The sequence below is a fragment of the Onychostoma macrolepis genome, chromosome 01 (genome assembly GCF_012432095.1).
Source record: "Onychostoma macrolepis isolate SWU-2019 chromosome 01, ASM1243209v1, whole genome shotgun sequence".
Taxonomy (NCBI): domain Eukaryota; kingdom Metazoa; phylum Chordata; class Actinopteri; order Cypriniformes; family Cyprinidae; genus Onychostoma; species Onychostoma macrolepis.
The window spans coordinates 25,373,084-25,397,305 of NC_081155.1; the positions used below are offsets into that span (position 1 = coordinate 25,373,084).

General features: G+C 41.3%; 1 protein-coding gene across 1 annotated transcript in view; it reads left to right on the forward strand.

Moving 5' to 3' along the window:
- The window catches only part of rims1b (regulating synaptic membrane exocytosis 1b), an 81,811-nt gene that overhangs the window by 20,437 nt on the left and 37,152 nt on the right, over nucleotides 1–24,222 (forward strand). The window contains 2 exon segments of the mRNA XM_058772055.1: nucleotides 16,928–17,196; nucleotides 18,925–19,802. Coding sequence (XP_058628038.1) covers nucleotides 16,928–17,196; nucleotides 18,925–19,802 — 1,147 coding nt within the window.

Here is a 24,222-nt window from a genome sequence, read left to right on the forward strand (position 1 = left end):
AATTCTTTTCTCATGAGAGCCAGCTAATAGGAAACTAGCATGTGTTGGCTGAACCCCATCCCCCTCCCTTCCTTGTTGCTACCGCCAGGGATGCCGAAGTCGTTGCCACAGCAAGGGGGTTAGGGGAATAGGGTATTTGGATTTGTTGGAATATTGATGTCTCACAACTGGTTGCTCTTTAGTCAAATGGGTTTAACTTAATCATTATGTAAGCTGCACTTGTATGATTTTCACCAGTGACTTTCTGAACATGGAATGGATTCCCTTTCACTTAAAGTGCTACCAGTGATGAGAGAATGCTTATCTGTGCATGTTCACTGCACCTGCTTGTGCCCTGGGACTGCAATAGGCATGCCATGGGGTGAAAGTTCAAGGTTAAAATTCAAGGTTTTAGCACGTAATGTTATAGTCGCAATTCACTTTGTTAGTATTGATGAAAGCACTCGGAGAAAAATAGCCTACTTACCCTGCACTCCAGTGGGCACTTGCGACTTGTGCGTTTTTATGTGTGTGATGTGTTTCCTGTCAGGTGTCTGTGTTTACTGCTGTGTTTGTGATTGTTGTCTCTTTCTGAATGACTGGTAACGGTGTTGAGTTTATGCTGCTAAAATACAAATATACTTCCTTTCTTACTTTTTTAGCATATACCTCTGAATGTTGCGTGTGGTTGTAATTAATCAATTTGGTAAAGAGCTCAACTTTCATATAGGCAGAGTCTTTCCAACAGTAAGCCCAAAGTATGCTTCGTTTTGTATTTGTACACTTATCATATGTGTATAACCAAATGCATATTCTTCATTTGATAGCGTACACTAACACAGGTGATCGACACATGCGCACTAAAAAGTTTAGGTAATTGAAATAAAACCAAAATCTGGCTTAGTGTGATTATCAAATTTCAAAGCTATGATATAATTAAAAGGATAGTTCACCCAAAAATGAAAATTCGATCATTAATTACTCACCCTCATGTTGTTCCAAACCCTAGACCTTCGTTCATCTTCGGAACACAAATTAAGATATTTTTGATAAAATAAGAGAGCTCTCTGACCCTCCCATAGACAGAAAGGATACTACCACGATCAAGGCTCAGAAATATAGCAAGGAGATCGTTAAAATAATCCATGTAACATCAGTGGTTCAACCGTAATTTTACGAAGCTACGAGAATACTTTTTGTGCGCAAAGAAAACAACAATTTCAACAATTTGTGTCCTCCGTGTCACCCTATGGCGCCATTTTGGAGAGTATCACATACGTAAACAACATATGCAACGTATGTACGTGGATATGTTGTTTACGTTCAGATCAAAGCGGAAACGACGTAAACAGCGTATATGCGTACGGTGCTGCTGACACAGAACAGCATACGTTGTTTATGTATGTGATACTCTCCAAAATGGCACTATAGGGTGACGTGGAGGAGACGAATTGTTGAAGAAAGTTATTTTTGTTTTCTTTTCGCACAAAAGGTATTCTCGTAGAATTACAGTTGAACCACTGATGTCACATGGATTATTTTAATGATCTCCTTGCTACGTTTCTGAGCCTTGATCGTGTAAGGATCCTTGCTATCTAGGGGAGGGTCAGAGAGCTCTCAGATTACATCAAAAATATCTTAATTTGTGTTCCGAAGATGAACGGAGGTCTCACGGGTTTGGAACGACATGAGGGTGAGTAATTAATGACAGAATTGTAATTTTTGGGTGAACTATCCTTTTAAATAAATATATGCACTATGTGTTTCAGAGTGAAGTGCGGCACTGTGTTTGTTTACATGCGAGCAGCTTATGATCAATAACAATTTTTATCAGAAAAAAAGGCAATTCCCTGTTTTTTCCCTAAATTGTGCAGCCCTACTACAAGTTATGACTGATAAAAATGTTTTGCACTCAGCTGTTGTGGTCTCACAAAAAACTGAGATGATTGATGTAAGCACGTTTATAATAAAACAAGCCATATATGCGCGTACAACACTGAAAAAAGGTGTAGGATTGACTTCCAAACAATTTTCACAACAATTTCAAAGTTCTAGTAAATATCATTGATAATTACAAAGAAATTTCAGTTAACAAATGTAATGAAACATGAAATATTATAGTAGATAGACTGAAATAGTATTTTCTTGTAAAACATACTAATGTCACGCCCCGGACTGGTTTTGTTGTGTTTTTGCTCCCCATGTGTCCAGTGACCCAGTCTGATTAGTTCATTCCCTGCACCTGCGTTTAAAGGGATAGTTCACCCAAAAATGAAAATTCTGTCATCATTTACACACCCTCAAGTAGTTCCAAACCTGTATGAATTTCTTTGTTCTGCCGAACACAAAGGAAGATATTTTGAAGAAAGTTTGTAACCAGGCTGTTTTGGGGCACCATTGACTTCCATAGTAGGGAAAAAATATACTATGGAAGTCAATGGTGCCCCAGAAATGCTCTGTTTCCCACATTCTTCAGAATATCTTCTTTTGTATTCAGCAGAACAAAGACATTCATACAGGTTTGGAACTACTTGAGGGTGAGTATATGATGACAGAATTAAAATTTTTGGGTGAATTATCACTTTAAGTAATTATCCTGTGTATTTTAGTTCCTGTCTGTGTGTTTCTCCCCTGTCGGGTCTACTGGTTGTGTTGATGCGTTTGCTCCTGTTTCCCAGTTGGATTCTCCCCTGTGTTTCGTCAATAAAGACGGTTTGTGATACTCGTGACTCCTGTGTTCTCTCTGCAGTGACCAAGTGTGACAGAAGACCTGACCTAAACAGTAACCTCCGTGTGTCTACCCTTCATTTTGTTTCCTGTTTTCACCCAGTGTCTTTTTTTCCCATTGTGTACCCTCATGGATGCCCTCCTTCGCCCGGAATATCTCCTCCTCCTTCTGGAGCAGGGGGAGAGATCGCTCGAGGACCATATGAGACTGTTCCTGCTTTTAGCAAACACCCCCAGCTACCAGGACGACGCGCTCTGCTCTTTCTATGACGCAAGCTTGAACATTGCGTGCAGAGCACCGTTGCCCGAAGATGGTCCTTGAGCGGATTTCGCCGCCTTTGTGGAGTGGATTCAGATCCACTCCAGACTGAGACTCACAAATGCCCGCCCTCCCACTCCGCTGTCATCTGTCAGCCCCTCTGCTCGCCCTCAGCCCACCATCAATACAGTGCGAGCTCTGCGGGACTGCCATCCTCCAGCGTTGCTGTGGTCGGAGTATCCCTCACCTCCGCCTCCAACCTCCGAGGCCCGGACTCCGCCTCGGCCCGTTGACCCAGCGGCGCCACCTCGGCTCCTAGCTCCCTCGCCTCCACCGCCACCCGTTGATCCACCAGCTCCAACGGGCTCCCTTGTCCCTCCGACTCCACCTTGGTCGGGTGTCGACCTGCCATCGCCTCAGGACTCCGCTCCTCCGGTTGCACCTTGTCGCTCCATCCCACCGGCTCCGTTGGGCTTCTTCCTCCCGCCAGCTCCACCTTGGTTCTCAGTCGCTCCGGCTCCGCTGTGGATCTCCAGATCTCTGCCTCCGCCTCGGTCGCCAGAGCCCTCGGCTCCACCCTGGCCCCCCGGATCCTCGGCATCCCCCTGGCTCATTGGCTCTCCGTCTCCGCCTCGGGCTCCTCCTCCACCTGCTCCGCCGCCATTGGTCACCTCCCTGGAGTCGGCGGCCATTCCTGCTCCTCCCTCCGTCACCTCCACCATGGGTCGACATTATGGCTGTGGTCTGGGTCCAGCTTGGCTCTTCCTGTCTCCTCTTTCCTTCGTCGCTGCCCTGGTCTTTGTCTGCCCGCTCCCTCCTCCCCTGTGAAGTTGTTACGGTGCGGGACACACCTTCTGGGAGGGGGGAGTAATGTCACGCCCTGGACTGGTTTTGTTGTGTTTTTGCTCCCCATGTGTCCAGTGACCCAGTTTTTCCCCAGTCTGATTAGTTCATTCCCTGTACCTGCGTTTAAGTAATTATCCTGTGTATCCCCTGTTGGGTCTACTCATTGTGTTGGTGCGTTTGCTCCTGTTTCCCAGTTGGATTATCCCTGTGTTTCGTCAATAAAGACGGTTTGTGATACTTGTGACTCCTGCGTTTTCTCTGCAGTGACCGAGTGTGACAACTAACATAATCTGTTTTGTTTACAATTTAAAAAAATATTTTTTTTTACAGTGTATGTTGAAGATGACATTTTCATCATGCGCACTGGATACGTACCCTAGCATGTACGTGTAAAAATCTAAAGTATACTGTGGGCTTTAACCCTTTTTTATCATCAAGATGTGATTAATCATAGAGCAGATTGGACTTGCATTTAGCCTGTACCTGAACTACATACAGTATGCTAAAATTACTCGCTAGCGGAAATGTTTTGGAAAGCTAATGCAAAGATGATTCACGAGAAACATGCCTGTGGCTTGCTAACAAGATAAGGAAACAATCTCTTCCTAAAAGCCTTTTAGCGCAGAAACTGCTTAGCTTAGCCGTTAGCCATGTTTTTAGGGAAAGGAATGAGTTTTATTTACCAGTGTAACACCTCCCTTCTGACCAGCAGCAGGCTAGGGACTCTATTTATCCCTGTTCTGTTTACATGGCGTGCACAAATGCTGATGTGCGCACATGCTATTTCTCCTTTCAGTCCTCCAGTAAGTAGAGCTAGCCAAGCAAATGTGAAAGTCCTTTAGGAGTCTGTTCTGTGGATTGATGTGCGGCAGGCCGGCAGCTAGTGCAAGGATGGTATATTTTCTGAAACAGAATAGGGCATTGTAAATATTAGGAATTATGCTGCACTATTTTTATAAAGATCAAGGAACTATTTGGTTTTTCATGATATGACCCCTTTAAATTAGTACTGACAGCCTAAGCAGCCTGTCACAGGTGTCTGTATGCTTTAATATTAAATTTCCCTTGAGTGCTTCATTGGGTCCAAGCTGTGTGTGTGTTTTTGTGTGATGTATGAGCAAGTTTTCTCTTTTGGGTGTGCAGTGAAGACTGTGTCAGCAGATCTGTCAGTTTTTGAGAGGAAGGCAGTTATTTTTCATAACCCATTTCTTCTGAAGTAGCACAGTTGAGCCCCAGTCCTTTTCCCCAGACCACTGCAGATGCAATAGACTGCCTTATTCCTCTCTGTCCCACCTGAATTCACTTCTCTTTAGTATCAAACCTATGTCACTGCTTTTGTTCTTTACAGCTAGTCATATCATTGTATTTACATATTCATGTTTTTATTTGCTCACTTTCAGGGCTGTGCAATTGAACAAAAAGTCTATCTTGGATTAGTTTTAACATCTATCAACAAATATATACTAATATATGAAAAAAGCCACATAAGGACTTCATTGAACATTTTTGATTGATGCAAATGAATCACTAAATTCACTGAGACAAACACTGATTTATGTAAATTAATTCAAACTTAACAAAGTTTAAATAAGAGAAGCTTTTAAAATATTTTAATTTGCTCATGCTCACAAGTTTTATGAGCCAGATTTGTCTATATACGTTTTTATTTTTACTATCACTATAATGCAAATTAGACATTGAACTGAATCAAGTTTTGAATTAACTGACGCAAACAGTTTGAACTGATTTGCAGAAATGACTCAAACTTAACAGTGTTTACATAAGACACAACATTAAAATATCTTAACATGCTCATACTTCCAAGTTTTATTAGCCATATTTGTCTATTTACTGTTTAATATATGTAAAATGCAGCATGAGGACTTCATTGAATATTTTTGACGAATAAAATAATTAATTATTCTTAGCAAGAATGTTTTTTACTGACGTTTAAATAAGAAACACTATTAAAATTATATGATTAATCCTTTTTTTATAATTTACTTACTCAAACCATTTATTTTTTTATTAAGAGTTTATGTACATTCAAATAAGAGACTTCTTAAAATTCTCGTAATTGCAAGTTTTATTAGAAATTTTTGTCTATTTTTTTTATTTTTAATATATGAAAAATCCCACAAAAGGAATGTGTGAGGTACAGTGGGGCAAAAAAGTATTTAGTCAGCCACCAATTGTGCAAGTTCTCCCACTTAAAAGATGAGAGAGGCCTGTAATTTTCATCATAGGTATACCTCAACTATGAGAAAAAAAAATCCAGAAAATCACATTGTAGGATTTTTAAATAATTAATTGGTAAATTCCTCTGTAAAATAAGTATTTGGTCACCTACAAACAAGCAAGATTTCTGGCTCTCACAGACCTGTAACTTCTTCTTTAAGAGGCTCCTCTGTCCTCCACTCGTTACCTGTATTAATGGCATCTGTTTGAACTCGTTATCAGTATAAAAGACACCTGTCCACAACCTCAAACAGTCCAACTCCAAACTCCACCATGGCCAAGATCAAAGAGCTGTCAAAGGACACCAGAAACAAAATTGTAGACCTGCACCAGGCTGGGAAGACTGAATCTGCAATAGGTTAGCAGCTTGGTGTGAAGAAATCAACTGTGGGAGCAATTATTAAAAAATGATAATCTCCCTCGATCTGGGGCTCCACGCAAGATCTCACCTCGTGGGGTCAAAATGATCACAAGAACTGTGAGCAAAAATCCCAGAACCACACGGGGGGACCTAGTGAATGACCTGCAGAGATCTGGGACCAAAGTAACAAAGGCTACCATCAGTAACACTGCGCCGCCAGGGACTCAAATCCTGCAGTGCCAGACGTGTCCCCGTGCTTAAGCCAGTACATGTCCGGGCCCGTCTGAAGTTTGCTAGAGAGCATTTGGATGATCATATGGTCAGATAAAACCAAAATAGAACTTTTTGGTAAAAACTCAACTTGTCGTGTTTGGAGGAGAAAGAATGCTGAGTTGCATCCAAAGAACACCATACCTACTGTGAAGCATGGGGGTAGAAACATCATGCTTTGGGGCTGTTTTTCTGCAAAGGGACCAGGACGACTGATCCGTGTAAACGAAAGAATGAATGGGGCCATGTATTGTGACACTTTGAGTGAAAACCTCCTTCCATCAGCAAGGGCATTGAAGATGAAACTGTCACGGGGAATGAGACAAAAGGATTCAAGTGCGGTGAAATACAGTTTATTGACTGAAGACAAGAAGTAATTGGTCACAAGAGGTTCGCTGGCTGGGTAGCGCAGGGACCACAATGGGCAGCCTAGCCGGACGAAGACCATCAGCCGGAGAACGAGAGGTGAAACTGGTCGAACAGCGAGAGGGTCCAGGAACACGCGCCAGCCGAACCCAGGAACTAACACAGAGGAACTGACGAAGACAAGACAGGTTAGCGTGCCATAAATAGCCAGAGAGATACGAGCCGCACCTGACTCCAATCAACTCGTATCTCTGACACACCCACCACTTAAACACACACACACCACAAGCAAGAATGAGATACCGAACCCATGAAGCGTGACAGTACCCTCCTCCTAGGAGCGCCTCTTGGCGCTCTCAGCCAACCTGCCCTGTTGATTGTAATCATCAATAAGGGAGTGATCCAATATGTCCCTGGCAGGTACCCAACTTCTCTCCTCTGGGCGTAACCTTCCCAGTCCACCAAGTACTGGAATCCGCGTCCCCTCCGTCTCGAGTCCAGGATACGGTTTACCGAATAAGTAGGTTCCCGTCTACGAGGCAGCGGTGGAGGAACCGGGTAGGCGGATTAAGGCGAGAATGAAAACGGGTTTGATTTTGGATACATGGAACACGGGATGAATTCTCCTGTACGCAGGAGGGAGTTGGAGGCGGACTGTCACTGGGCTAATGTTTTTAGTGACAGGAAACGGGCCAATGAATTTGGGAGCTAACTTATTACAAACGGATCGGAGAGGAATGTTCTTAGTAGAAAGCCACACCTTTTGACCCACGACGTATACGGGAGGCTTCGACCGGTGGCAATCAGCCTTAGCCTTGGTGCGCACCCCCACCCGGAGGAGAGTCTCTCGGGCTCTCGTCCAGGTAAGGTGACACCTCTGGACGAAGGCGTGGGCAGAGGGGACCGTGACTTCAGATTCCATACTGGGAAAAAGGGTGGCTGGTAACCTAAACTACATTCAAACGGCGAGAGGCCCGTAGACGACACTGGCAATGAGTTATCTTACCTCGAGCACAGACTGAACAGGCCAAAACAAACTCTCGGATATTGCGAGCCATGGTGCGCCACCAGAATCGTTGTTTGACCAAAAAGATGGTGCGACCAATTCCTGGATGACAAGCCACGTTGGAGCAATGACCCCACCGAATAACGTCTGACCGTAACCTCTCCGGCACAAACAATCTACTCACTGGGCATTCAGGCGGAGGCGTTACCCCTTCTAAGGCCGTGCGGACCTTCGATTCGATCTCCCAAGTGACTGCAGAGACAATCAATCTCTCAGGTACGATGCACTCGGGAGACACCGGGCGGTCTGATCGATCAAAAATGCGTGACAGCGCGTCGGGTTTTATGTTCTTAGAACCCGGCCGATAGGAAATGGAAAAATCAAAACGTCCGAAAAATAGTGCCCAACGAGCCTGCCTGGAGTTAAGACGTTTAGCGGACTGAATATATTCAAGGTTCTTATGGTCGGTCCAGACAATAAAAGGAACCCCGAACCCTCTAACCAGTGACGCCATTCCTCCAATGCTACTTTGACGGCCAGCAACTCTCTGTTACCAATGTCGTAATTCTGTTCGGCAGCGGATAAGCGATGAGAAAGAAACGCGCGGGGTGCATCTTGTCGTCCGAGACGGAACGCTGGGATAACACTGCGCCTACCCCCACCTCTGACGCGTCGACCTCCACCACGAACTGGCGTGTGGGATCAGGGGCTTGGAGAATGGGAGCCGAAGCAGGCGGCCTTTCAGTTTAGTGAATGCAGCCTCGGCTGCACTCGACCACCTGAGCGTCGTCTTGGTGGAGGTCAAGGCAGTCAGAGGAGCGGCTAATTGCGAATGAAACGCCGGTAAAATTAGCAAACCCAAGAAACCTCTGCAGGGCCTTGCGGGAATCAGGGGTTGGCCAATCTACCACAGCCTTAACCTTGTCAGGATCCATGCGAACCCCTCCGGCGACACGATGAACCCCAGAAAGGAACCGTCTGTGCGTGAAACGCGCACTTCTCCGCCTTGACAAAAGCCCATTCTCTAGCAGTCTCTGGAGTACTCGTCTGGCGTGTTGAACATGCTCCTGGAGAGAAGAAGAAAAATCAATATGTCGTCAGGTAGACATATATAAACTGATCGACCATATCTCTCAACACGTCATTGACGAGTGCTTGGAAGACCGCGGGGAGTTGGATAGCCCAAACGGCATAACCAGGTACTCAAAGTGCCCCCTGGGGGTATTAAATGCGGTCTTCCACTCATCCCCCCCTCTAATGCGGACCAAATGGTAAGCATTGCGTAAATCAATTTGGTAAAAGCAGGCTCCTGCAACTGTTCGAAGGCTGAAGACATCAACGGCAAAGGATAGGTATTCTTAACCGTGATGCTGTTCAACCCCGATAATCAATGCATGGTCGCAAGGAACCATCCTTTTAGCGACAAAAACCCCGCCCCGCTGGAAGAAGAGGCGAATGATCCCGCTGCTAGAGAATCAGAAATATATTTCTCCATGGCCTCCCTTTCCGGAGCAGAAAGCGAATATAACCTACCCTTAGACGGAGAAGTACCTGGGACTAACTCTATGGCACAGTCGTAGGGACGGTGTGGAGGAAGAGAAGCAGCCCTGGACTTACTAAACACCTCCTTCAGGTCGTGGTACTCTCTGGGCACGTTAGACAGGTTCGCCACCTCATCCTGCAACGAAACACAAGAGACAGGGGAACACGCAGACACAAGACACGAGGCATAACATCCTTCACTCCACGCCGTCACACAGTTCTGTCTCCAATTGATCGTAGGGCCATGTTGGGTGAGCCAAGGATGACCCAACACTATAGGGGCCAGAGGAGAGTCAGTAATATAAAACTTGATACGTTCGGAGTGATTGCCTGAGGTGACTAAAGTCAGTGTGGGCGTGGAGAAAGTGATGCTGGGCAGCGCTAATCCACAAAGTGCCCTGACAGAAATCTGCTGACCCAGAGGAATTCTGGGGATGTGAAGGTGTTCGGCTAGAGCCGTGTCCATAAAATTACCTTCAGAACCAGAGTCGATGAGGGCGCTGCACTCGTAGTCTTTGGCTGCCCATTGCAATCTCACCGGGAGGAGAGTACTCGCTGAGGGTTTGTCCAACGAAGCTCCACCCGACAGTAACCTCAGTTCTGCTGTCGGGCTCGATCTTTTACTGGACACTCCATCAGAAAATGTCCTGTGACCCCGCAGTAAAGGCATAAACCCTGTCTTCTGCGGCGATCTCTCTCCTCCCGAGAAAGCCGAGCTCTGCCAATCTGCATGGGCTCGGTGTCCGTAGAATGGCTGATCGCATTCCTGGTCTCCAAGGGAAACTCGGGAAAACTCACAAACGGCTGACTGTGGGCACGTCGATTCAGCTGGTGCAAACGTGAATCCACACGTAGCGTTAATACTACGAGATCCTCAAAACTGTCTGGTAACTCCAGCAGACCAATCTCCTTCTGAATGCGATCAGCCAGCCCATGCAGAAAAATGTCCGCTGCGCCTCCTCGTTCCACTCACACTCCGCCGCCAGGGTTCGGAACTCGATGGAATAATCAGAAACCGATCCGTTCACCCTGGCGGAGATCGGCGAGTCTTCTGGCCGCCTCACGCCCAGTCACGGCACGATCGAACACGGACCTCATTTCAGTAGACAGGCGGTGGAACGAGGAGCAGCACGGATGTCGGTTCTCCCACACCGCCGTACCCCATAGTGCCGCCTTACCAGTTAGGAGTGTTAAGACAAATGCCACCTTGACGTCTCCGTGGAGAACGTAAATGGTTGGAGGAAAAGAACATCGAACACTTGGTCAAGAATGCTCTGCACATGTTGGGTTCCCCATCATACCTCTCAGGAGTGGGTAAACGTGGTTCAAACTGTATAGAGTCAGGCGCTGGTCTCGGGGCATCGGCGTGGGTGGCGCAGCGGGCAGTCTCAGCTGTTGTAATTGCGTGGAGAGCTCGGACACCTGCGCTACCAGCTCCTGGACCGCCCGTCCAGTTATCCTGATCTGATCATCCTGAGCGTCCATACGAGAAGTGGTGTTACCCAGGAAGTGCTGAAGATCGGTTGCATCCGCTGAATCCTGCATGGTCAGTTCCTATTGTCACGGGGAATGAGACAAAAGGATTCAAGTGCGGTGAAATACAGTTTATTGACTGAAGACAAGAAGTAATTGGTCACAAGAGGTTCGCTGGCTGGGTAGCGCAGGGACCACAATGGGCAGCCTAGCCGGACAAAGACCATTAGCCGGAGAACGAGAGGTGAAACTGGTCGAACAGCGAGAGGGTCCAGGAACACGCGCCAGCCGAACCCAGGAACTAACACAGAGGAACTGACGAAGACAAGACAGGTTAGCGTGCCATAAATAGCCAGAGAGATACGAGCCACACCTGACTCCAATCAACTCGTATCTCTGACACACCCACCACTTAAACACACACACACCACAAGCAAGAATGAGATACCGAACCCATGAAACGTGACAGAAACGTGGCTGGGTCTTTCAGCATGACAATGATCCCAAACACACCGCCCGGGCAACGAAGGAGTGGCTTCGTAAGAAGCATTTCAAGGTCCTGGAGTGGCCTAGCCAGTCTCCAGATCTCAACCCCATCGAAAATCTTTGGAGTCCGTGTTGCCCAGCGACAGCCCCAAAACATTACCGCTTTAGAGGAGATCTGCATGGAGGAATGGGCCAAAATACCAGCAACAGTGTGTGAAAACCTTGTGAAGACTTACAGAAAACGTTTGACCTCTGTCATTGCCAACAAAGGGTATATAACAAAGTATTGAGATGAAATTTTGTTATTGACCAAATACTTATTTTCCACCATAATTTGCAAATAAATTCTTTAAAAATCCTACAATGTGATTTTCTGGATTTTTTTTTCTTCTCATTTTGTCTCTCATAGTTGAGGTATACCTATGATGAAAATTACAGGCCTCTCTCATCTTTTTAAGTGGGAGAACTTGCACAATTGGTGGCTGACTAAATACTTTTTTGCCCCACTGTATAACTGCTATTGAATCAGACTTATCATTGACAAAGATAGTTGTTACTGATTCACACAAATTAATCAAACTTAACTATATTACTATATACTTAATATTACTACAAACTTAACTATATTACATGAATAAATCTAAACAACTGTAACAATTTTATTGACTTTTAAATAAAAAAAGTACTTAGTTTCTAACTAGTCATTAGGAAATAATAAGGGCAAATAATTGTGATATTTATGACTCTATGTACTGGGGACTCACACTGTCCTCTGTACATCTCCTCTCCTTTCTTTGATTTGGTTACCATGGAGAACAGTATTCATCAAAGCAGGGGGTGGCTGGCACACTTATGCTTAGAGAACAGTAGAGATTGTATTTACACCCATATAAATGTACACACACACAAAACGTTCCTCTTCCGTCTCTCTCTTTCCATATGTGCTGACCTCAGGTCTGCAGTTAAATTAAATTAAACTTGTTTACTGTCTGATATTTATGGGGTCTTCTGATACTTAGTTACTAGCGATCTCCCTGCACAAGAAAATCCTATTCATGCTATTCAGGAATACAGTGAAACCACTGTTCCTGCCCTCTCTCAGATGTAATCTCTCTCTTTCTCCCTCTCTCTGTCTCATAACAATGGCCAGGTCTTAGTGGCCTACATTTTGAAATGTTTTATTTCCCTTTTCTCTTCAGTTCTCTAGTTGGGAGAGGGGCTCTAGAATCAAGCCTTTGCAAGATGAGAAGCTTTAGTGGCTTTAGCTGCCCTGGAAATTGTTGTGAACTGGCCTTTGGAGAAAAAAAATAAAAAATGAATCAGAGAGAAAGTGAATCCTCCATTGTGCGTACGGCTCGAATTGGATCTAATTCAAGGATTAAAGCCTTGGATTATTTTACCCATCCTCGACTGCACAAAATTAGTGATGAGTAATCTTGCCATCTAGCCATCTACGTCTTTTACGAAGCATATTCAAAATTATTAGGTGTTGATTTTCTCAGTTCCTACTGAAACCCATCTGATCATGATCTGCCATACCAGTTTTCACCTATATATGTGAATTGCTTTCTGTTTATAAATAAAAACGTGTCGTATTTTTCCATTGAGACAGACTAAAGGTCTGTGGTCCATCTTTTCAAGATCAGTGTTGCAGTGGTAGTTTCCCAGTGGCTCTGAGGGGAAGATTGTGGGCAGCATTGTCTCGTCACTGGATTGAATAATGGGAAGGGCTAGCAATAGCGCGGTGGGATTAGCAGGGATTGCTAATCCTTCCTGAGAGTGTTTCTCTGGCTGGCTGACAGCTGTGGGCCTCTGCACATCTGATTTACCTCAGATTACGCTGGAGCTGTGCCAACTGGGTCCAATCAGGCCATGATGCTCTCTCGTCCCTTCTCTCTCACTCTCCCTCATATCCATCCCGTCCTAGAACAGCCTCTCTCCTCTTTAAGATCAGGTCAACACCGAAATGCGACACATTTGTTGGAAAGGTATCTCGCATTGGCAATTCTTCAGAGAAATTTGTTCTGGATGTTCATGGAGTTGAAGGTTGACCCTGTGAGAGGGGATCCATTACCTAGGAGGACGTCACCATGTGAGTAGCATGAAATAGTTAGTTTGTCACCATTAGAAGTCAATCATTTGATTCCTGAATGAAATATCAAACATCTGTCATAACATTGCAGAATTATGAGGCATTTTTAGCTGCATCTGTTGCGAAATATTCTGTTTTTGTGCATCATATAAGCTCTTGCTTTCATAACCCATTTGCGACTGATCATCAGGCGCTAAAGATGACTAATGTTACAGGCTTTTCGGGGGATGTCTGCTTTTCCGTTCTCACACCATTCATCCGATCGATAAAACATGCAGTGTTGGTTGCAAGGTGTGCATGTTTTACACAGTTCTGTATCGCACAGACCTCTGGCTTCCTTGTAGCCAATCACTGAGATCAGTAAAAAAAAATAAGGTCCTTCTTGACCAAATGTTTCCTGTAGCCAAGACAGCCTTCATGTATTACAATAGGAGTGGATTTACTGTCGTTCTAAGGGTGCTTTAAGATCAATAGATTTAACACTAGATCAATAGATTGGACCTCTGTGCTTTTAACGCCGTGAACTTGTTGTCAAGGCAAGAGCTGTTCATTTGATTTAGCATTCCCGCTAATCATGTCAGATCAGGTCTGTCTAGCTGGCTAGCTAAAAAAAAGTGAGAGGGAGAGGGAGAGAGTGTAAGAGAGAGGGTGAGAGAAATATGGGTAGAGGAAGTGAAGAAATATGGTGTCGGCGGAGGTATTTTAGGCAGCCTCATCCATCCATCTCATGAATGAACCATTACAGGGCTCAATAATAGGGCTTCATTGGGGAAAAGGAAAGAGATGGGAGGAAGCAGATTGACAAATATGAGGCTGATGATATAATAACTTGTGCATTTGCAATGCAAAAATCTAGCCAGATGAAGAAAAAGGATGGCTGATTTCTGTTACTTCTTATTCAGAAGAGAGTTAACCTCCATTGTAACATATATACTTTTGATTTAATTTGATTTCTTCTTATTTATATTTGTTTAGTATTGGTATTCTAGCAGTGGTGTTTAATTAGCATGCTAACAGATGCATAGTAAAACCATGGTAATGTTACCATCTACAGCCATATGTGTCTTTTTGGCTGTTCTGTCACTCCTTGCTCCATATTCTAGCGCCTTGTTTTTAAGCTTGAATTTATTGTTTCTGATTTCTGTTACTTCCTATTCAAATATACACACATTCAATCAAAATGATTCAAACCCTGATATATTGATATCATTTTCAAATGTAAGCTTTTCTAAAAGTTATTTTCTGAGTTTCTATTGCATCTATAACAGTTTAGCAGCACATTAAAAGTGATCATGTAAATATGTAATATTTTTGAGTTATAGGATTTATTTATTTATTTAGTAATAGAGCTATGTCAAACTTATTCACCATTGCTGTTTTTAAATCACTTATTTCTGTGGTATGGTACAAAGTTGTGTTAAAACACAGTGTAAAAAAAAAAAAATCATTTCAAAAAGTTGTTTCAACTTAAAATAATTTGTTACCCCGCTGACTTAATTTTTTTAGTTTAGTCAACTTGAAATTTTAAGTTACTCAATGTTAATTTAAGGGACAACATGAATATTTTAGTTGACTAAACTAAAAATTCTAAGCCAGCGGGGTAACAAATCATTTTAAGTTGAAACAACAATTTAACTAACTAATTTAATGGAAACTCTATAACAAAACTGAATTAGCCTAAGTTGTAAGATACATAAACGCCATGTGTTTGCTAAAGTTGAGTAGCAAATATGGTCAAGTCAAAAGAGCTCTCACAAAAGCTATAGAGATGAAACTGTTTGTTAGGCTATGAGAAAGTTTATGGACTGAAAGACACTAAAAGAGACAAAGTTGGCAGCTTTATACATTTAAAATGTGTTATACCACAAAACCTTTGAGGGCATTGAAGAAAAAGCACAAAATCATCATGGGGACTAAAATGCTTGATCAGAGCAACTGAAAAAAACCCTTATATTGGTGAGTATTAGCTTACTCACCAAACCCATAAGACTTTTGTTCATCTTCGAAACATAAATTGAGATATTTTTATTAAAACCTGACAGATTTCTGTTTACCCACTGTAAGTTCACACAACCAAAATGTTGACACTTAAAAAAAAGTTCATAAATATTGTAAAAGTAGTCCTAATGAATCAAGTGGTAAGTTTTCAGAAGATACACATTTGCTTTATATGATGAATAGGTTTAGACCTTCATTCGAATATAACTGATCGATGCACATAAATCGAGCACATCAAATATGGTAAATGTAAGGTGAAACATGCTTGCTTGCAGTATGAAAACCTGTGAAGTTAGTTATCTTGTGTCATGCAACCACGTATAATTTCTCACAAGAACCAATGAGGTTTGTTCTTATACGTCAAGCAAATATGGTTGCCATATTTAATGAGCTATGTGCATTGCTCAATACTTTTAATGTGCAAAAGATTTGGTAGCATGGACTTTCAGTGGATACAAAAAATGAAAGAATATTAAACATATTTCTTAAAATAACAGAAGTTTTATGTTATGAATTTGAAACGACATGATTTTCTTTTCTTGAAAAGTACATTTGTGCTCTTAGTAGACCTCCAGTTAATTGAATTGCACAATCTTTCAGGTCATTAAAGATGCCATAAATTCAGAGCTTTCAAGCTTTTTAGCTTTCAGATTATGTTTGTTAGTAAATATCCTTTCATCCCAACTTCCTGTTTCAATAAGAACTAAGTTGAAAACTGTGCTTTTTAATCTATTTATGGGGGTTTTACGTACCATCAGCTTTCAATGCTTGTACTGTGTATACTAGATCTACAACCTCTGAATGACTTTTCAAAATATAGCTGCCAACAGAAATTAGTGCAATCCAGCAGGTGTGGGAAACTGTAAAGAAGTAGACTGATTGACTTGAAAATAGCCTCTTTTGTACCTTATAGAACATGATTTAGAGTGGTTGACTTGATTATGTAATATTGCAGCTCATATTTATACCTGCTCAACATTGTCAGTTCATATTCCTTGCCTATTGCTCAGAGAAATTGCTTGATTAAAATTGTATTAGCTAAATATAGCTAACGAATGTACAATGTTTGATAGTGTGTGGATGTGTGGATGCACTGTATCTATGTATTTTATGTTTATATATGTCTGTCTGTCTCTCTGTCTGTCTCACTTTTTTAAAATACTGTAAAACAATGTAATTCAAGTATTCTGAATACTAATATATTAGCTATTCTGTACATCTTGTTCATTTACAATGATCACCAATCTCTGCCTGCCTTAATAACACTTGTATTTGTCTACGCAGGTGATGTGGGTATGTAACCTGTGCAGGAAACAGCAGGAAATCCTAACTAAATCAGGAGAATGGTTTTCATCAGGGCCTGGGGGGAGGCCTCTTAGTGTGGGCGCTCCCCTCAGTGTCCCTGAGTTGGAGAAGGACAGGAAGTTGCGCTCCAGATCACAGGCTCCGGTCGCTAACGACACTCTGCCACCCAGCGCTGGTGCTGGTGACCCCACCAAGGGAGCAGAGACGATGCCCGCTTCACGCTCCCGCAGTGAACCACCACGAGACAAGTAGGCCAAAAAACATTACACAATTTACACATATGCCTATCCTAAGTTATATTTCTCAAAGTCTGCAAAGTATGCAATGCAGAAGTGCGTATTTATGGGGGGCAACTGAAATAAGCTTTTGTATATTGTGTCAACTACAATGGTTCATAATGATTGTATTGTTGCCTTTTGGGTGAGATCAACTAGGATTGCTGCAGGGTAAAACCACAATAAAATGACCATCCCTACAGCGTTACATGATTCACTAATGATTTGTATCCATATTGCACTTTACAGTAAGGTTCGATTTCTTCACATTAGTTAATCCATTAGGTATCATGAACTAACAATGAACAATACATTTTTAATTCACATACACCCTTGTGTCATTCCAAACCTCTTTGAGTTTTGTTTACCTTTTTTAACACAAATGAAGATATAACCGACATAATTGCTTTATATTATCAATAGATTTAATTAAGGCTTTTACTAACATTTAAACGCTGGTCATTGCACATACATCACACATCAAATACAGTAAACAAGCTTAACTGTTTTTGCTTAGCGCACAAGAAGCTCAAACATGTTTGCATGACACAACAGCAACCCCCAAAATTCTTGTGTCAAGTGAGAACATTTGAGCTTTTATATAGATTCATACAGATTACTTTTACAATGCCATTGTAGTTTTTGAAGAATACATGGTTGTGTGAACTTTCAATGAATGGCCAAAAATAAGAAGAATATCTTAATTCATATTTCAAAGAGCGAATAATTACAAAATTTACATTTAATTGTATTTTGAATAAACATTAATTAACAATGCACAATAGTATATTTATTAAGATTAGCTCAGAATAATAAATTCTTCAAAATGTGTTATATTATCAATTGTTGTGGTTTGTTGTTAGTTCATACCAAATGCATTAACTAATGTGGTCCGACTTTATATTAGTGGCCTTAACTACTATACATCAACAAATGAATACAGTGTACTTATTGAGTTCATATTGTATATTGCAAAACACTTTTGCTGCTATCGAGGTGGTATATGGGTAAGGTTACGTTAGGTTTAGTGGTATGAGTACGTTTAAGGGTGGGTTAAGGTGTAAGAGATGGGTCAACAGTGTAATTATAAATGTAATTATTACAGAAATGAATTACAGATGAAAGTACAGATGTGTATGTAAGTACATAGTAGTTAAGGCCACCTAATATTAAGTGGGACAACTAATGTTAGTTGATTGAACCTTATTGCCATGTTTTAAGATGGCATGTCAAATTCTTAGTAGTTCCAGGGTTATGTGAAGCAATCCAAATTGTAGAGGGCTTTGTTAAGACCGAATAGTCGGCTAGTCATTGGGTTCCCAGCACTGAATTTTCAAAATATGTGGTGTTACATATCCCTACTGTCAACATTTTGTTCTATTTTAAGATGGACATTTCAACAAAATCTGTTTATCCTGACCTGTTTTCAACTGGCAGTATGTGGACTGCAGCTCCTGCCTTATAATCTCTTTATAAGATGACGTCTGTTGCTTGTCTTCCTATCAGATGCATATTCAGCTAAATCCTTTTTGGATTTGAATTCCCACAATTTGAAACACAGGGGTTAACAGGTGTTGTGCTATTTATTATAAATAACTGCTATTGTAGCAGTTGTAAATGCAAATTGGATGCAGCACTTGGAAATTCCAAATGCTATACAGTATCTCACAGTATTTCCAACTTCTGTCTGATGAATAATAGGAAGAGACCCGTGTCCCTGCACGAGCAGAATGGAAAGGTGATGGGACGTGGAGAGAGAAGGCGAGGCCCAGGCCGGTTGTCATCACAGGTCTCTGAAGATCGAGCTCCAGGTGAGAAGCGTGACAGCAGACGGTTGGAGAAAGGCCACTCGCAGGAATACCCAGAAGATGAGCCCACCCATCCCGAGCGGCGAAGGAGACAGGAAGAGGAAGAGCGAGAGCGTCAAAGACAAAGAGAGGAGGAATATCAGACTCGGTACCGCAGTGACCCGAACCTCGCCCGCTACCCTGTCAAGCCGCAGAAGGAGGAACAGGAAATGCGTATGCATGCCAAAGTGTCCAAAATGCGTCAGGAGCGCCATCACAGCGACCTAGCCATCAACGAAGTTGGATTAATGCAAGATGGGGGTGAGGTGGCTGGAAATCGCATGAGCAGGCAACGAGTGGCTAACAACGAAGACCGCAAGGCCCTTATAGAAAACCATCGAGCTTATTCTGTGGACAGGACCGTGGGGGGTGGCATTGGGGGACAAGGATCCCTTGCTAAACAGGGCCACGGTGGCCCTCAAATGGGCCCTACTGGGCCCCCAGACCTCAGGGACGGACAGGACTGGGGCCCAAAGGGGCATCTTGAACCTGGGTCCGCAGCTTTTCTGCACAGGGCTAAGCGGGAAAAGGCTGCAGAAATTATGCGTAAAGATTCTTCTCTTAGCTCGGACCAGTCTGAGTCGTTACGGCCACCTCCACCTAGAGCCTATAGACCCAAACGAGGCCTCAACAAAAGGCAGATGTCCATCAGTAGTTCGGAAGAAGAGGGCGGCTCCACACCTGAATACACCAGCTGTGAGGATGTGGAGATCGAAAGTGTTAGTGAAAAAGGTAGGTGATCTTTATGAAGCTAATTTTATTGTCAAATAGCCACAAATTCACTAAACACTCTTATTTACATAGCCGATACAGCGGTAAATGTGGTGATAAGTTACAATTTTTATTTTATATTGTATATTTTTAGTGATCATGGCAGCAGTGAGTGTAAACAGATTGATGGTGTGTGTATTAGTGTGTGTTTGGTGTGGGACACTGGGCCATGGGTGCTGACACAGTTTTATTACACAAGGTTATTAAAGTAGCGGGTGTTTTAAACTAAAATGAAAAACTGTCTTTGATTATGAAAGCTGATTTTCTTAAATGTAATACTGAAAGCAAATGAACAGTGCAGTTAACTAATTCAATATTAGTCCAAATAAAGTGTATACTCTGCTATTCAAAATTTTGTGGTCAGTAAGATTCTTTTTTTTTTTGAAAGAACTAATACTTTTATTCACAAATATTGGTCAAAACTGACATTAAAGACATTTATAATGTTACAAAATTTCTAGTCTATATTTCTATTCTATCAAAAGTTAGACATTCCTGAAAAAATGCATCACATTTTCCACAAAAATATGAAGCAGAACAACTGTTTTCAACACTGGTAATAATAAGAAATGTTTCTTGAGCAGCAAATCAGCATATTAGAATGATTTCTGAATGATCATGTGACACTGAAGACTGGAGTAATGATGCTGAAAATTCAGCTTTGCATCACAGGAATAATTTACATTTTAAAATATATTCAGCTAGAAGACAGTTTTTTTTTAAATTGCAATAATATATAACAATACCAGTTTTTACTGTATTTTTTGATCAAATACATGCAGCCTTAGTTGAGCTAAAGTGGTTTCTTTCAAAATCATTAAAAAATCTCGCATAACAGGAATAAATTGCATTTTAACATACGTATATTCAACTAGAAAACAGTTCTTTTAAATTGCAAAAATGTTTCACAGTACCGTTGTTTTTACTATATTTTTGATCAAATGAATGCAGCCTTGGTTGAGCTGAAGAGATTTCTTTCAAAATCATTAAAGAAAATCATAGTGTGACTGTGCTCTTTATTCTGCTCACACACACACACAAAACAGATTCACTATTTCTCAAAGTGCCTTAAAATGCAGAGAAAATGCAAATCAGGAATAATTCAGCAGTAAAACTGCTACCCCACACTTTATGGATTTAATCTTAAAAGTGCAACTTTCACTTGTTCGGCTTCGATGAATGCAAATAATTAACATCTTAAACAGCTCTGTTTTGCATTTAGTGTGAAATGCATGGTCAGCTAGGGTGATGTGAATGTATGTATGAGTGTGTGCACGGACACTTGCACTGCAGCATTGATCAGTTCTAGTCAGATCTCAATGTTATAATCAGTTTTTAATAATTACATGAATATATATATATATATATATATATATATATTGTTCTCAAAGTTTATAACTGTTACTTCTGCATAATTCTCACATCAAAGCCATCATGTTACATACGTCATTGAAGCTGTTCAACCATGATGATCAGTCTGAGGTCTGTGAAACAAACCCTGCTGATTCATGCAGTGAAGCTCCATTTGTTTATTTGGAACATTTTTAGGGCACCAGATTTGGGAATTAGGTCAGCATCTCTCTCACATAAAACCGCTGAGTGACTGACTGGCTGGCTTTCGTCAGTCCTGGGATGCGGCATGTTCCATTTGGGGACCTTTTTCATATTCATCCTTGGGTAACCCATTCCAGCTCTGAGCATGATTACGTTTTGGCTCTTTCCATTACTCTCAGCTGCAGGCCGCAGAATTTTGAAAGTCCCTGGCATGATGAGTTTGTATTTAATCAAGCTCCAATTTTGCCAAATTATGTAAAAATTGTGAAAATGTGATTTATATGTGTGTGTTTAGGATCCAGAAAAGCTTGCTTTGAAATTAGTCTTAGGAAGACAAAGAATGCTTTTAAAACCCAGTACATAATTTGAGACTTAAATGATATTGTAAATGTTTATGTGTTTTAAAAGAGTTTATTTTATGTTGAAGTTGAAAAAGTCCCTGAAGCTACCATGTTCAAACATAATATCCCCTGTCTGAGCCACGGCCTGATAGCAAACATGTTCCAACATGAATCTGACTCGGGTCATTTCCCAATCCCATCCTCCCATCCTCCCATCTTCACTCTGTCACCCCCGTCACCTCCTCATATGCTGTCCTAAAAACGCAAAAGACAGTGATTGCACCAACACTGGAGATGAGATCAAATAGAATCCAAGTTTTTTTATTGAATTTATTGATTTGATGCCAATATTTGGCTACTGGTTATTTATCCTGAAAAAGTTCTTTCCTTAACAAGAATGAACTTGAATCTTGACCGTATTGTTTGTGATTGTAGTTGTGCAGGTGTATTTATTACAATTTAGTATTTATATTTACAAAAATGTTAACGTAGCCTAATTTAAACAATTATTGAAATCAATATTCAGAATTTTACTATATTAGCTTTTGAGAGAAGTTTCTTAAGGTTTTGCCAGTTTTCATAATGTAGAGCAGTGGTTCTCAACCTTTTTTTCCACCGGGCCGCACTCTGGTCCACGTGCAAGTCTCACGGGCCGCACGCATGTCATTTACATATTACGTCATCAATACAAACAAACCAGATTTATAATATTATTTATAGACTAAATATTATGGTATCTAAACGATTACATTTATTGAAATAAATAAATAAATAATTCTACTCACCATTGATAAAACACCTGATGCTGTCGGGAGCTGACCAATTTTGTGAAATTCTGCTCGAAAGGAGTAACAGCACAATGAAGTTTCGATTGTAAGTTGCAGTCTATAAGACGCGCACGGAAGCGTGACTTGACACGTGACATTGCAGAAATGTAGCCTTGATCCAAATATGGAAAGCACTTTCGAATTTAATAATCTGAGGTTCTCTCGAGAGATTTTTTGCCACATTTCTGTAATTAAGGATGATTGCTGCGTAGTAGCGTATGGGTGTTTCTTTTTGCAATCCGTGATCGCGTGCAGTTGCTAATGTGTGCAATCGCTTTATATGTGCGCTGTTTGATCGAAATCGATCAAGTTCGGCACGGCCCGCGAATGCCCCACCTTGGCGCCGGCCCTGATTCAGCATGGTAGGCCGCATTTGGATTCGTGACGGGCCGCGGGTTGAGAACCACTGATGTAGAGAGTGTGTTAAATTATATGATAAATATAATGATTTAGGAAACTTGACGAGGTAAAATAGACCCTTCACATGAGTTGACATTCTCTTAATATGTGGGTACAAGAAAGTGCAATAATTCTGATGAATGTAAAACACAATTTCTCAACTAAGAACAATCGTGATTATAATTTTAGAGCAAAATAATCATGATTATCAGTTAACCATTATCATGCAGCCCTAACTCATAACAAGTTATTCATATCGCCTTAAAAAGTTATGTTTTGCCTTTTAGGATAATATGAATATACACTGCAACAAGTGGTAACCTTCAAAGAGGTGTTTCTACATGATTTTTGGTTGTTTAAATGAAAGTAATTAGTTTGATGTTAATTAATTAATTAATTAATTTTAGACTCAAGTAAAACCGGTTAGTTTAGATGTTACCATTAACTCACCATTTATTTATTTATTTATTTATTTATTTTACTGTAGCACCATCTTTGGCATTGGCAGTTGGGTTTGTAATGACAGATACAGATTTAATGTGACTTGATTCCTGATAACTAGGACAAGCAAATTCTGGACAGAAGCTTATAATGTCAGTGATTGCCAAGGGAATAGCTCATGCTTCATTCAGTATGTACAGAGGGTCTTCTTGGGCACTATACATTTAAGAGTTGTAAGACAGTTTTATGAATGTAATCAAGATGATCAAATGAGACTGTAAAATTTTATACTAGGCTATATATTATCTTGTTTGGGGTTTGGCACTTTAAACATCCCCCACGTTTGTTGCTGAAGGCAAAGATACTTTGTGATGTATTCCCCTAAAGTTAAATGAACTCTATTAATTTATAGTATTAGTTTTCTTCTCAAGTGTAAATCTAGATAGTATGAGACTATTATTATACACAGTTTATCAAGTGAGAGAATTCCCTCTTCCTGTAAAGTAAATGTCAAATTCTGGGCCTCATTAAACAACCACATGTATTGATTAGACCTGTCAAAATTACGCATGCGATTAAATTTTTAACACAGTTAATTTTCTTAACGCATTTAAGGCATTTATTCAATATGGCATCGGCCAAAATGATTGACAGGCTGAGATGAATAAAATCCTCCTTTGTACATTGTATTTTATATATGCACATACATTTGCTCTAGAAGTGTAATTCACATAAAATTGGAACTTAAAAATATTTATTAAATGAAAAAAAAATATTAAAAGCATGAAAACAAATTTTATTTCAGCTAGTTGCCATTAT